This window comes from Dendropsophus ebraccatus, chromosome 1, assembly GCF_027789765.1.
Source record: "Dendropsophus ebraccatus isolate aDenEbr1 chromosome 1, aDenEbr1.pat, whole genome shotgun sequence".
Taxonomy (NCBI): domain Eukaryota; kingdom Metazoa; phylum Chordata; class Amphibia; order Anura; family Hylidae; genus Dendropsophus; species Dendropsophus ebraccatus.
The window spans coordinates 168,117,776-168,133,693 of NC_091454.1; the positions used below are offsets into that span (position 1 = coordinate 168,117,776).

General features: G+C 40.7%; 1 protein-coding gene across 2 annotated transcripts in view; it reads right to left on the reverse strand.

Moving 5' to 3' along the window:
* The window catches only part of SERINC4 (serine incorporator 4), a 49,980-nt gene that overhangs the window by 18,589 nt on the left and 15,473 nt on the right, over positions 1-15,918 (reverse strand). For both annotated transcript variants that reach the window (XM_069984101.1, XM_069984091.1), the window contains exons 3-9: positions 15,625-15,792; positions 13,942-14,120; positions 13,344-13,423; positions 11,689-11,782; positions 10,946-11,157; positions 6,923-7,018; positions 4,671-4,797 (exon numbers count right to left, since the gene is read on the reverse strand). In XM_069984101.1, the coding sequence (XP_069840202.1) occupies positions 4,671-4,797; positions 6,923-7,018; positions 10,946-11,157; positions 11,689-11,782; positions 13,344-13,423; positions 13,942-14,120; positions 15,625-15,792 (956 nt within the window). The remainder of the gene's footprint in view (positions 1-4,670; positions 4,798-6,922; positions 7,019-10,945; positions 11,158-11,688; positions 11,783-13,343; positions 13,424-13,941; positions 14,121-15,624; positions 15,793-15,918) is intronic.

Here is a 15,918-nt window from a genome sequence, read left to right on the forward strand (position 1 = left end):
AATATCGTTTAATTTGAAAATACAAAAAAAAACCTTAAAAGCTAAAAATGTCTTCGCATTTTTTTTCCACAAAAATAATATATAAACAATAAAAAATAAACATAATTGCTGTTTTCTGATTAGATTCCTGGCGCATGCACAAGATTTCAGGTCAGGGCTTAGCTATGGAATCCTGAGTCCTGAATGCAGCTCAATATGGCACAGGGAGGGAAGAGGAGTGTCATGCTGTGGCTTTTGTGGGCTAGGCACTGCCTCACTGACTATTCAGGCAAATGAAATAAAGGTCTTTTTTGGAGTTTATACTACACAGACAGGACACACAAAGGTACTGGCTGTATTAGTGCACGAGGCACTATGACATAGTGTGACAGCTTTAAAACGCTTGCAGCTGGTGGCAGGTTCCCTTTAAATATATTATAGGGTAAATTAAATGGTGTAGTTTAAAAAAATACTTGTTCTGCCTATGTCCTAAACAGATGACAAAAAATGATAACTCTTGGATGAAAAACCTAAAAACTCACTAACAAAACTGTCTACAGCGCTGGGATTGGAAGCTTCGATCATTCCTATGTAAAACTAGTGGCTTTACTAGATTGGGTACAAAAATTACAATTAAAGGTTGTCTTATTTTCTATATCTTACATACCTGCCCTGCTAAGCAGCACTTCCAGGCTTAGGGTGGGTTCATACTGAGGAATTCTCGCGGATAAACTCTGCAGAATTCTGCAGTATGTCCGCGCGCACGGCCGCGCACCTTTCCGCCAGCTCCATAGACACCATTCTATGGGCCGGCGTATTCTGCTATCCGCCGAAAGAAGTGACATGTCACTTCTTTCGGTGGAAAGTGGAATACGCCGGCCCATAGAAAGGTGTCTATGGAGCCGGCGGAAAGGCGCTCGGCCGTGCGCGCGCACAGCCGACGGAATTCTGCAGAGTTTATTCGCTAGAATTCCGTAGTGTGAACCCACCCTTAAACCCGATCCTGGAAGTGCTGTGCAATCGGCTCAGAGCTCAGTAATACTGATGGTGGGAGAGGAGAGAGGATGGTAAGTATTTAATTTTTTCTAGCCCCTGCTTAAGCATAATTCTTCATAAAAGTTGCTTCCCAAAATACCACTTTAACATTGAACATGTCCGTTTGCTTGCTCCTTACACATGGTCAAGAAACAATGATAACATAACCAAAATATACCTTATATAAATTACACCTATTGTTGGGGTGTATTTCATTGGCATACAGATATGGGTCAGAAGAGTTATCTCATTCAAATTCATGAATTAAAAGTCAATGAGGAGAAATGCTGGCATTGCTCATGTAAGAGAGCTGACACTTGTGCTGTCTTGTTCCAAACATTAGAAATGAGTCATAGACATGTATGAAACATGATGTAGTAAATTGTCTCCAAAATCATATGTTTTCAGCCCATCTGTTTTCCACCGTAATCCTTACACATAACCACACGATGAAAGATGCTTTTATGTACCACTGATTGTTATATATACAATAAGCATCACATCAACTATTTCATACACCTCCTTTAACAAATCTAACTGGAACAAAATGGCAACAAAAATAGACAATGAAGGCTGCTTGTACATACCACCATAGTGTACAGAGGGTTTGGTCTCTCTTGTATAAAGAATGGCAAACAGTGGTAAACCATGACAAAACCATTTATTTCACAGCAAAGTGCCATTCTCTGCTTTGCTTGTCAGCCCAGACTCTACAGCTAGATTCACATGTAACATATGCGCGGCGGATTTCACGCTGCTAATTCGCAGCAAAATCTGTTGCGGATACCTCTCCAGTCATTTCCAATGTGATTACATACTTGCAGGGCCCCGCCGCAGTCACTGATCAGCTGCGCGGGACCTCCGGGACCCTCAGATGTGGTCGGATCGTGGAGCAGGTAAAGTATCTTCCCGTTGGCAGGGGGTTAAGTGGGGCGGCACTTTCATACTCGCAGCAGGATGACAATCCCGCTGTGAGTATGTAATCAGATTGAAAATTTCAGAAGAGGTATCCACAGCGGATTTTGCTGTGAACTTGGATGCGTTACTTGTGAATCTAGCCTACAAGGAAAACAATTTTTTTTAACTTTTCAATTATTTACCTGTAGAAACCATGTGGGCAATAATACATTGCAAAATCACAGCAATTTGTTGTGAAACAGGTGTCTCCATTTAACACGTGAAAGCAAATTTATATCTATACTACTGCCCACAGTGCATACACACAAAACACCTGTATCCCATTGTCTACTTGAAAGTGAATTTGTCAGCTGTAATTCATGTTACGAACTGCTGACACTATTAGATAGCTGTTAGGTCATGGAGACACATGGTAGCTTTCGTATATCCAGCTGTGCTTCCATAATATTTTTTTGCTGTGCAAAGTGTCAGAGACTTTCCTAAGCTAAGGAGAGCGAGCATAAATACCTTCTTGCTCCTCCTCCCATTCCTATCCCTGCTTGATTGACATTCAGTTAGAAGCTGAGCACCAAGAAGGATCAGGGATGAGACGAAATACGAGGAGGCTTTACAGCCCTCAGCACTTGCAAGTAAATGCTCGCCTGTTGGTGGATCGCTCAATTCTGGCATGAAAAAAAATTAGTAGCTGTTTGCCGACAGGCTGATTACAGCGAAAGGCTATGTTCACACAACGTCCAAAACAAGGAAAAAAGCGTCCGCGTTTTGTGTGTAAAAAGACGTCCGTTATTGCATCATTTTATTATGCTTGACTAAAATGCATTGAAGTCTATGGAATAACGGACGTCTTTTTCACACATTGTATTGAATGCATCTTCCTCAAAAGACGTCCGTTATTCAATAAAATGTGTGAAAAAGACGTCCGTTATTTTATAGACTTCAATGTATTTTAGTCAAGCATATTAAAATGATGCAATAACGGACGTCTTTTTAAACACAAAACGCAGGCACCTTTTTCCTCTTTAGGCTATGTTCACACATCGTTTAACAGCGTCCGTTGCATAGCAACGGATGATGTTAAACAGCCGGCCGTCGGGCTGCACTCAGCCCGTTCCTGCAGCCGATACCTCTGTATCGGCTGCAGGCACGTGCCCGCAAATCAATTAGCCATTCAGTCCAATGCAATATGCGGCCGCGCTGCACATTGCATTGTGTGAACAGCTGATGTTTCCGGACGCTGTTCAGCGAACAGCGTCCGGTAATAATTGACAGGCACATTATTCTAACGCCCGTTCTAAAGAGCGGGCGTTAGAATAACGATGTGAGAACACAGCGGGCGGCATTGCATTGACTTCAATGCAATGCCGCCCCTGCAGTAAAGAACAGACACTGAGGCAATTGCAATCAGTTTCCGTTCTTTACTTAAAAAACGTTGTGTGAACATAGCCTTAGTACGTTGTGTGAACATAGCCAAAGACTGCAGAAATCAAGCGGCTGTTCATGCAGCCAAGGCAGCACAATTATCGAGCCATGTAATAGTCTCTGTAAACAAGTGTGTGTTACGCAAGGTCCAAACTGCGTTTTTCTCATCCATATAACATATACGTTTTATGGAAAAAACGGATGGAAAAACAGCTGCAATTGTGGGCCATCCATTTGGATCCGTTTTTTCATTGACTTCCATTATGAAAAAAATGGATCAAAACGCATCCGTTTTTTTAACGTACACAAAAATAGTGTTGACTACGTCTTTCTGTCCATTAAAATTAACCAATTAAAGATAGATACATTGAACGTAGAGGAAAAACGCAGTGTGAACCCAGCCTTATATGCACTTAACAGTGTCAGCAGTTTGGAACATGAATTAAAGCTTCACTTTTAAGGATACCTTTTATCCTCACAAACTTTTAACTTGTCACAAGTTTGATTGGTTGGGGACCAGAAGGTGAGACCCCCACCAATCACTAAAAGAAAGAGGCAGAAGCGCCCAGCTGAGTGTTGTGCCTACTTAGTAACAACCCATTTGTTTCCTGCCCTGTTCTCCTCCAGGCCCTTATCTAAATTATTGATTGTGGCCACAATTGTTCAGTCTTTTAGGAGATGAGACTTCACTGTTCCCACTGAGACAATAATGGATGTTGACACAGACAGAAGAAGAGGGGGCATCAAACATGACAATGACTACAGCCTGTTACATAAGTCACATGTTAACTTGCCAATGAACTTATACTTTAAAACAATATTCCAAATTAAACTGACTTATCTCCTATTAACAAGATAAAGAATAAGCGTAAGATCACAGGCAATCCGTCTGCCAGCGATCTATAGAACAGGACCCCCAACTCATGCACCTCTTGCACCACTGCTCCGTTCATTGCTCATGGAGCTGCCAAAGGTAGCCGACCATTGTACTCGGCTATCTCTATCAGCTCTACACACGATAAATGGGGTGCGTCACACATGCTAAAGTCGCTGCTCTGTTCAAAACAAGGAAATGAGGGCCCCGGTTTTCAAGATCGAACCCCCTGCACTTATTTAAGTTAGTTCCATTTGGAATACCCCTTTACATAAAATCCAAGGTAAATTTTGAGGATGGAACATCACGCGTCCTATTATGCTTAAAAACTAAATTTTAACTTTACTTGAATTCTTCTTTAAAATCTATGCATCTCACTGACATCCTTTTGTTTGTTTGTACTAGTATAAGGTCAAATAAAATGTATAGCTTAGTTTCTACATACCAGGCAAATAAGATGCAGATGTACATAATGCAGGCTCCAATAACAGCTATGGAAGTATCTTCTGTCTGAAGCCCATCTCTGCTGATGCTTGGGAAGCACACTGTGATATTCTGTCCTCTGTACTGAACTGTAGAAAGTATAACACGCATAAAACATTGACAACTAAAGGATGAGAGCACACATATGGAAGGGAACAATGCTCCAATCTGGCTGGAAAAGCAGTATAAGATATATAGTTCTATTTAAGCATCAGCAAAAAAAAAAGTTTTTCCTACCATGAACCAAAGTTCATTCAAAACATCACTTTCCTTTTAGGTGAAGAGTAGGTCTGTGGCCATGTATCCAGCACCCACATGACCACTAGCTGCTCTATGTAGAATGCTATGGTTAGGCAATGCTATGGTTAAATCATTGTAGGTTGGCAACACATCTTCCTGCGTAAATGGGAATGTATGGCTGACTATGATTAAGTAAATAGGCCACACCAACAATACAGTGATCATTGGTGCAGCCCAGCCACACAAGTAATTGAGCTTTATAAATCTTATATATTGGAACTCACTTAAAGCGATAGTTGTCTCATGTAAAAGGGCCAAAGGGCTACTAAAACAAGGTTTCTGCAGGAGGTCACAATGCACAGGCCATTAACAACAGGTAGGGTATTATCTACTAAACAAGGTATCATTTTCTGCAGTGCAGAGAAAAAACATCCAATTAAATTCTACGACTATATAACTATGTAGCATACTTCTGTAGCATATTCAGAACCCTTCAACCTAATTTAATAACTTTCTTCCACGACTGGAAATACTGTAGCCCTTTAACTTTAGTGTACTTTACCTTAACTTTAGTGTAACTTTACTGTAGCCCTTTAACTTTTATATGACAGTCGACCCCAACATTTTCAATTGTGCTGCCATTTTGTGACAATACATCACACAATTTCCTCCGAAAGCTCCAGAGGCCACTTTCGGCCCAGCACCCCAGGTGACATTGATGTGTGCCTGTTCATCTCTGATTGACTGAGAATTTAACATGCCACATTACAGTGGAGGCTGGGTGCGCCACTGAGTGCTTATGTGTGTCATGGTGAGTGAGGGAACTTGTGGTACTGGACAGGGCACACTGATCTGCCCAATGCGGCAGAAGGGCACTTTTACACGTTGTGACCACAGGTCTCCAGGGGTACGTCAGCTTTGGTCTTAGGAGATAGTAACCATATGGGTGATGAGGAGATGCCATGCAAACCCTGCAAATAGAATCCTACGCAATTCTATTTTTTTAAAACGTTATAGTTATGCATAAATTAAATGTAACTTTGTAATAGACCTCATCTAAGATATGATGGGAAACCTTCAGAAGTTGCTGGCTTACAGGGAGAAAATTACACACACATATAAAAATAGTGGCAAATTGATGGAGAAACCATACAAAGAGAGAGAGTAATAAGGGGAAATAGTAGCCTAAAGCAGGAATAGGAATGTGAAAAATGAAAGAAGACTGTTTTGTTGATTGTGAGCTTGGTGCTGTGAGAGAACGGCCATGTTTTAGTACAACGTGTTGACAATTGCTTTTTGATCGATCTGGGAGACTGATATAAAACCCCCAAAGTGAACACAATCGCCATTATCACAAAGAATAAGGGCTAGGGAAGCCATTGTCATCTCATCCTGACACATATAAACAGGCTGACAGCAACACAAAGCAAAGGTTCAATCAAGGACAAGGCAAATGTATGAAACCACAATTAGTCCTTGTACACACAGCACACAGGGCGACAGTAGTGAAGTAGTTAACTGCGCAATTATTACGCACCATAAAAAAGGCATGTTTGCTATGACCTTGTTTAGGCAGATTTTTCTTAAAGATTTATTTATATGCAAATATCTATCAATGTCAGTAAGGAAAATTACTTGTTCCTTGTATTTATGACCCCGGCCTTGATAGAAACATAGAAGATTGTTTGCACAAAATGGTCGACCTGGTCCATGTAATCTTTCCTTATGTTGTTTCCTTTATTAAAGGGGTTATCCAGTGCTACAACAACATGGCCACTTTTCCCCCTCTCTTGTCTTCAGATTGGGTGGGGTTTGAAACTTAGTTCCATTGAAGTAAATGGAGCTTAATTACAAACCACACCTCAACTGGAGACAAGAGTGTGGCAAAAGTGGCCATGTTTTCGTAGCGCTGGATAACCCCTTTAAGCTCTTAGGATGGATATCTAACAAATAAATATAAAGATTTCCACTGACCTCGTTCTGGAGGCCGACTGGACAGGGCTGAAAACGTAAGGTAGGTGACATAGCAACTAATGATGGAGGCTTGCAGCAATCCAGACCGAGGCTGTTCTGCAAAGCAAAAAAATAAAATCATTTTAGAGAGAGATAGAAGTATACGATACTGAAGCAGCACTACCAGGTGATTTCTTTGGTGCCAGCAGAATACTCAGACCACGAGCTTGCAAATATATGCAAAGATAGTCTGCAGCACTCCAATTAGTATTTGAAAAAAACGTGTTCCTTTTATTCTATAAAAAAAACGCAGTGTAACAATTCACAAACAGTGCGGCAAATGTGATGCAACGTTTCGATAGCCTCACGCCATCTTTCTCAAGCATCAACTGTTTGTGAATTGTTACACTGCGTTTTTTTGATGGAATAAAAGAAACAAGTTTTTTTCAAACACTAATTGGAGTGCAGCGGACTATTTTTAGATAGATTGATAGATAGATAGATAGATAGATAGATAGATAGATAGATAGATAGGAGATAGATAGATAGATAGATAGATAGATAGATAGATAGATAGATAGATAGGAGATAGATAGATAGATAGATAGATAGATAGATAGATAGATAGATAGGAGATAGATAGGAGATAGATAGATAGATAGATAGATAGATAGATAGATAGATAGATAGGAGATAGATAGATAGATAGATAGATAGGAGATAGATAGATAGATAGATAGATAGATAGATAGATAGATAGATAGATAGATAGTAAATAAGAACTTATACTGTTCTAAAAATCTGTGAGCATGTGAACTTGCCCAGAAGTGTACTGTATCACTCCAATATATGATGTCATGGCTGCTAAACCTGGAAATAGTCTGGCACTCTAGTAACAGCAGGGGATGCAACATCAAACAGAAGGCTACTCTAAGCCCCTTTGGTACAAATGTCAGGATACAAGAATACTATTCACATGCTAAGTAGACAAAGTCATGACCTCACATGGCCCCGCTATATGATTTGTGCCAATGGGATTACTGGAAGGGATGCTGAAAGCAGTGGGCTCTTATAGGATTGAGAAGAATAGTTTAAACATAAATCTTCTTCGTTTATTTCTTTGCAGATCAGAGGGCAATAAGTTATCAGACTGACCCAAACAGCTGGAAATCTGCAGCCATCATTCAGACTGTGGTTTGTTATACAGTTACTTGTTAAATATACAGGGTCCCAGGCATAAACACTATTATAACAAAAAAGCATCAGTACAATTAATCATTTCCCAGATCAGGCTGGAACATTAAAGACATGTGTTGCATGAGGCCCAGCCCGTGGAGGAATATGTATTACTTTGATAAAAACATAGCACTGGGAATGAACTGCCTCCAGTATTACCTAATACTGTACAGTGACTAATATTGTATGAAGAGACGCTAAAGGCAGTACAGTGGTTAGCACTGCTGAGGTCCTGGGTTCTCTTCTGATCAAGGACAATGCATCCAGGTTCAATTGTAAGGTTAGGGACTTATCTGAATGATAACAATCTGTATAGCAGTGTAGAAAATTGTTGTCACTATCCAAGCAACAGGGAATAAAATACATTTTAAAGTCATTTATACTGTTAATAGCAAAAGTTTCTGGTCACTGCACAGGAGCTGACTTAGTTGCAGATCGCTAAAGATGTCACCCAGTCAAAACTGATTTTCAGTTTTTGAACAGACCTTCCCTTCAACTAACCTACTGAAGTTCTTTTTTCTAAGTTAAGGAAGCAGCTAGATATATAGATTAGTCCATGTGGGAAATTTAGCAGTCAAAGCAGTAAGGCCAGGTACAGATACTTCAGCAAAGTCTTAAGCTGGTGATATAGCTGTGCTTGGATAGGCACAGGCCCCATTCAATTCAATGACCCTAACTTAAGGCCCAGATTATCTGCCAAAGATTTGAAGCCAAACCCAGGAATGGATTTGAAAAGAGGAGAAATCCAGTCTTTCCTTTATGATCTGTTCTCTGTTTATAGTCTGTTCCTGGGTTTGGCTTCAAATCTTTGGCAGATAATCTGTCGTCAGATCTGTTGGTGGAATAGGGCCTTTAGTCAGCTAGTGACTACACTGGAGTCATTTTCTAAACGTACAATAGTTTGGCTTAGACTGAAAAGCATGGTTTGCTGAGAGATAAGCAACTTGAAGGAACCTCTGCCGCTTCTTGTCATTGTGAGTCTGATGTGAATGATGATAATATCTACACTTTAGAATATGTTGGTGCTGTATGGGAAACAGAATAAATACACTATACATTCTACAACTGTATGTTAGTTTTGTATAAGAGTATGCAAAGTAGGATTGCTCCAGAAGGAAGAGGGAATAACCTCTGGTATCCCCTATTGGAGGTAGCCTCCCCGCAACTCCGCCGGACTTATCTCTGCAGCGCGCGCACGGCTCCATTCATTATTTATGGACGCCGGACCTCTCTCCAGAGCGCGCGCGCCGGCTTCTGACCGGGATACCTAAGTCCCGGGACCGGCTCCGGCAGCGGGACTCGGCGGGATGAGGTACGTATAAGGGGATCTAACTGGGGGTCGGGAGCCTGTCACCTCGGCATGGGGGGTGACAGGTCTCCTTTAAGGGAAACTATCAGCAGGTTAGAGGCATGTAAGCTGCAGATATGTCCTTAATCACTGACTCGGTTTTTGGTATATTAGCAGTTTATTTAATATGTTAATGAGGCGTTTGGGTGGTACTTGTTGGCGGGGCTACCAATCAGCCCCGGCCAGTTCGCCCTTCTAATAAATATTGGGATGGTGCTCTGTGCTGCTCTGCTAATATTAGGCAGGAGGGGTTGGAGGCTGGGGCGTATTGGTGCTCCACTCCAAGTGCACCAAAACGCCTAATTAGCATATTAAATTGATAATATACGGAAAACAGCCGTGAGCATCAAGGTAAGTAACTTATCTTCATCCTCAGGGCCTGTGCTCTATACGGACATGTCAGCAGGTTTGATGCTTCTAACTTGCACATAGTTTCCCATTAAAGAGCTGGTTGGGGATAATTAGTCAGAATATCTCCAGAAGATAGTGTTATTCACCTGCAGACAGCTGACTTGGGGTTCTTGCTCCTGCAGTACATAACTGATCTCTCTGCTCACCAGGCAGCACTCTGCTTGAGAGGCAAGAACCCTAAAACAGCTGTCTACAGATGAGTAATTCTTCCTTCTGGGGGAGATTATGACTTGTAAGGCTCTTTGAAGGGCTGAGCAATGACTTGCATAGATGTTACCTCCAAAAGGTGGCAATAGAGAGTAAGTTCTCTTCCTTCTGGAGGAAGGTTACTTTGTTTATTTTCAGTCAGTGAAGCATCACATGGCCTATAAGACTTTACATGCCAGTCTAGAACTTTGCCCCTTTAATCTCAATGGATGGTTATGTTCACACTGTGTAAAAAAAAAAAAAAAAGAGAGAGAAAATACTGTACTGAACTACCAAATTGTAACTGAAGTCAATGGAATGCATTAAAGTCAGTGGAATGACGGCTGCCCAATACACAGGCCCAGATTTATCACAGGGTGTAAAATATCCATTGGTGTAAACTGCTCACAGCAACCAATCACGGTTCCTCATTTTGCCAGAGCTGAAAGCTGAGCTGTGATTGGTTGCTGTTGGCAGTTTACACCAGTCTATATTTTACACCCTTTGGTAAATCTCCTCTATAGTGTATTGAATAATGTACGTTGTTTGGGCGAATGTCAAATAAATGTTCCTGACAGTTATTCACGGATGGTATTTTGCAAACAACAGACATTATTTTTAGTTGTTCCCCATCCTTTAACCATCTTTACTACTAAATTCAATTGACCTTCAAACACCTAAAAGGTCATGAACTAGAATAATGTACCAATAGCCGTCATTGTATTGACGGGCGCCTAAAAGAGAATTGATGGATGTCATTTTGAGGAAAAAAAAAAACGGACAGAAAAAACATCATGTGAACATAGCCTATAAAAGTAACTTATTCCATGTTGTTTAGAACCCTTCCATTCCACGGTACTTACTGAGCTGTACACATGGGGTGATGGAAATGAAGGACATGATTATACACAAGCTGATGTTAATGCTTATCAGTCCCTTGTTCAGGAGACAGCCAGCTGGATGGGTGAAGTAGGTATACAGGAAATAGAAGGCCAGCGAGGCAATGGAATAAAAGAGCAAGGTGGTAATCAGGACTGCAAAATACCAGCGTTTGTCTTTAGACGCACCGGTGAGCCTGAGGAGAGAGGAACAGATAGGCCTTATTAGTAATACTATATTGTAATATATGCTCACCTTTACTAGTTATGCATCCGTATAGCCAGTGAGAAGGCTGCCTATGTCTCCTACACTGATAAGTAACCAAAATGCAATTGTGGAGGCGAAGATACAGCGGATACCATTATAGTCTTTTAACACAATACAACTATGACTCTTCTAACATGGAGATTGTTTTCACATTAAAGTTAAAACAAATGGTCTTGTGTGTATATATAAGTACATATAGATATGTAATAATATGAATACACACTAATCATAGTAACTGAATAAAGTAAAAAAAAAAAAAATCACATATTCCTGTAAATGTACATTGTGGTTGTTGTTAGTCTTGAACACTTATGGCAAAGATTTTATTGACGCTGTCTTCACTGCCCCCCAGTGGTGACATCATGTGCATATGTAAACCACATAATCTTTATTCTATCTGAATTATATCAACTGAAAGCAATAACAAAATAAAGGAATATGAGCAAAAGTAACATCTTACCAATTCTTGTTCCATGTGTGAGCAAACGCTGTTATCAATACCAGCTGGATGAGAACAAAGGAGAACCCACCGCACACTCCTACATAATGCCATACTGCAAAAACAGATGCTAAGACTCAACCCAAGGTGGAAATAACATTATAAGGAACATGTATATTTACAAATAAATTCTAATAAAACTAATAAATCTGTAAAAAGAAACATACATCTTAGTAACCACAATGGGAAGTAATATTTTATCACTGAGGTTATAGTATATACATGTTTCACAATCTGTAGTTTTCCAGGTGCTGCAAAACTCAAAGGACAAACAACAACCAAAAAAACCCCCACCAAATTAATCACCCTATAAAAATAAAGAGAGCTCCTATGACAATGATAGTGAACCTTCAGCACTCAGGTGGATCCCAAACTACAATTCCCATTATGCCTGAGCAACCAAAGATATGGCTTTGGTTGCCCAGAGTATGATGGGAATTTTAGTTTTGTAACAGCTGATTTGGGTTAAACCCCAAAGAAATTAGATGCAGCCCTAGGCAGTCCTGGAGGACATGAATGCAGCAATAGGCCCCGTTCACACTGAGCAGGAATGGCGGAATTCCGCTTTCTTGCTCAGTGTGAACAGGGCCATAGGCTGTAACCATGTTTTCCAGGCAGCCTTAGGGCTGCATCCAACTTCTGCAGCCACCGGTAATCAAATACTATGCACTCAGGTCCAGACAGGCGCGGGCGTGCTCGAGTTGTGCTCATCTCTAATGCTTGACAAAGACCCTATGGGGTCGAAACGTCGCTATGGTCTTGGTCGCACATAAACTATCTTGGATGCTGTTGAAAGTTATGGATTCATGTCATAGAAACATGTCAAAAGGTTCTCTTGTTTGGGGTCTTAATGTGTTCAGACTCCCACGAAGCACTAGAACAACTTGGCTGAAATTTATCTCCTTGCCTGTCAAAAGTTATTTTTAGTGTCAGGTACGCTTTAGCTATTGGTATAACATCACCAGTACCAAACCATGTTTCACATTGTACAGAAATAGATAAAGTCAGGCATGTTTTTACACTGTAAGGGATGACATCTCTCACTGTGATTGGCTGCAAAGGGTTGTTCTGGGTTATGAGTAGAGATGAGCAAACCGGGTTCGAGTCGATCCGAACCCGAACGTTCGGTATTTGATTAGCGGTGACTGCTGAAGTTGGATAAAGCCCTAAGGTTGTCTGGAAAACATGGATACAGCCAATGACTATATCCATGATTTCCACATAGCCTTAGGGCTTTATCCAAGTTCAGCAGCCACCGCTAATCAAATGCCGAAAGTTCTGGTTCGGTTGGACTCGAGCATGCTCCAGGTTCGCTCATCTCTGGTTATGAGTTAACTGAGAAAGTGTAATGATTTTTATCTCATTCCAATAGTGTATACCCAGAAGTGTAAGACAGCACCCATACTTTGCACACATTACCTGCCCCGAATGACAGGTTTATTAATAGCAGCTCTGTTGTGCATACAACTGAAGGTGTGTAGAGTTCCCTTTTCACTTCAGGCCTTGTGTAATATAAGCATAAAACACATGCAAGGCCTAGATTTACATGCACAACTATGCTATGCCAGTGCACTCAGTCAATGACCTTTCATCATGTGATATAAGACCTCTCTCACCTCTTATGAAAGAATCTGCGGGAATAAAGAATGCGGCCACACACATTCCAATTAGAATCAGGAATTTCAGACACCAAAACCTGAAAAACATAACACAAAAGTAACGATAATCAGAAAAAATAGCCACTTCTTTGACTTGATATTACTTTCATTATGGACATAGTGGAAGGAGGCAGTGGGCACCTATGGCAATCAGGCCTGCTCAATGGGCACTTGTGGCTTATTTGCAAAATCTGAGCTTCAGCTCGTTGTAGGTGTAATGGTTAATGGTGTACTGTGAAAATCACTATCTGGCTTCCATTAAGATAGTAACTCTTGATAAAAAGGGGCAGGCTATTTTCCCTTGTAATGCTGTCCCTCAGAACAAGCGACAGACTGTACTATGTCTTCAGACATGCCTGGGGGAAGTTATGTAACTTTTCATGTTAGGGCATATACCATGTTTAGACATTTCTTACCGTATCTACTTTAATATATTTCTAAATACATCTGCAGGAATAAAGAGTTAGCAGACGGATGCAATGTGTACATGTGAAAGATACTGACATTTAATGGAGGCCAAAAATCATTGGTTTTATGATAGAGTATTAAAGTTTACCCGTTGTGGACCATGGCTCTGAACTCCTGTGTAGACTTCACATTGAAAAGGAAGACTGACTGGATGAAATAGAAAGATGCAGTGCCGAAGCAGACTCGGTAAACAGCTGTATACCCGACAAGAATGTCACAGTCATTACCACCGGGCAAATGGTTGCACAGGAGAGAGATCCAAGGCACCTGTCATTGAAAAGCAGCAACACATAATCAGATGGAGCTTAGGAAAATCCTTGGTTATTGAGCAATGAAGAAGAATTCTAGTCTGACTAGAGAAAATAAATTGTGTACTCAACATGCAGCAAATTGGTGTATAGTATACAGTATAAGTGTATGATGCTGGGGCTCTCTGACAGAATATACTATATGATCAGTAATACAACCATCATTTATATGTTGCCATTTTGAAACAGAAGTTAGACTGTAGAAGCATGGTTTGATCACAACAGTGCCTTTTTATCAGCAATTATCTATGGGATTAATCTCTTACAGGGGTAGTTCACCAAAAATGGTTTCTTTCAAGCCAACTGGTAGCAAAAAGTGGCAGAGATTGGTAATTTACTTCTATAAAATCTCAAGTCTTTCCGTATGTATCAGCTGCTGTATGTCCTGAAAAAAGTTGTGTATTCTCTCCAGTCTGACATAGTGCTGTCTGCTTACACATCTGTCAGTGACAGGAACTGTCCAGGACAGAAGCAAATCCCCAAATCTCTTCTGCTCTCCAGGCTGGAAAGAATACACCATTTCCTGCAGAACATACAGCAGCTAATAAGTACTGGAAGACTTGAGTTTTTTTTTTATACAAATAAATTACAAATCTCTGGCACTTTCTGACTCCAGTTGATTAGAAAGAAAACATTATTTAGTGAACTACCCCTTTAACATGCTTGTTCCTGTGTTCCTCTTCTGTTCAGGTGCCATTACACTAGGTCCTGCCAGTATTAGGACAGTGATGCACATAGGGTTCTAATGCTGTTGCCATTAGGATCCCTTCTGCAGCACCACCCAGTACTGATGGGTAGACCAGGAACAAAGGGTAAGTTTAGGAGTCTAAATATCTTTTGTCATCTGCTCTAGGGTCTGAATAATTTTTCTTTGTCTGCTCTAGGGTCTTAATTTAGGGGTTTGGGTCTGGTATTAGTTACAATTAATTCAAAAGGTTTGGATTGAAGTCTGAATTTAGGGTTATGAGGCCAGATGGAGAGGAAAGAGAAGAGAATAACTCTACTCAATGTATTGCTGTAACTGTTTAATGTATGGATGTATTCTGCTTGTGACTCAGCGGTGTTCTCACTTTTATAATCTGCAGCATAATAATATGCCAAACAACACCTATCTGACCAGGGATGTAACTAGGCAAAGCAGTTGCACCCAGACCCTGGTGTCTAAGGGGTCCCAAAGGTCATTCTGGCACATAAAAGGAATCCAGTATTATATGTGGTACATGGTAGGTGGGGGCCCTGTAATAAATTTATCATTTGGGCTCAGGAGCCTCAGATTTCACCTCTCAGTGTAAATGTCAGAGGAGTGATAGGTAACAGTAATGATGATGCACAGTGCTGATCAATGATGTTTACCAGTTTATTGCTGATATTTCTAAGCTTTTGAAGTAGTCACTGACAGTAATAAACAGTAGGAAATGAATGAATTATAATGCCTATTGCTATACAGACAGGCCTGTACTCACATGTTCCTTGACAGTTTCTGACACCGTTCTGGAAAGCATGAGGCAACAGATGGTGGAGGCAAAAATATGGAAGAAGGTGTACAACAGTCTGGTACCAGTAGACACCTTGATGCTAGGACAGCATGCACAACACAGAGAGCATGGAGAGGGCCCACAGCAGCAACATATCTAACATAAATAATATTAATAATTACAATAAAAAGAAAGAAATTAGAATAGGCAGACATGGGTGAGTACCAGCAATACACTCTTCAGAAGTCCACATACTCCCTATTGTGTAGACTAAGCGACAAT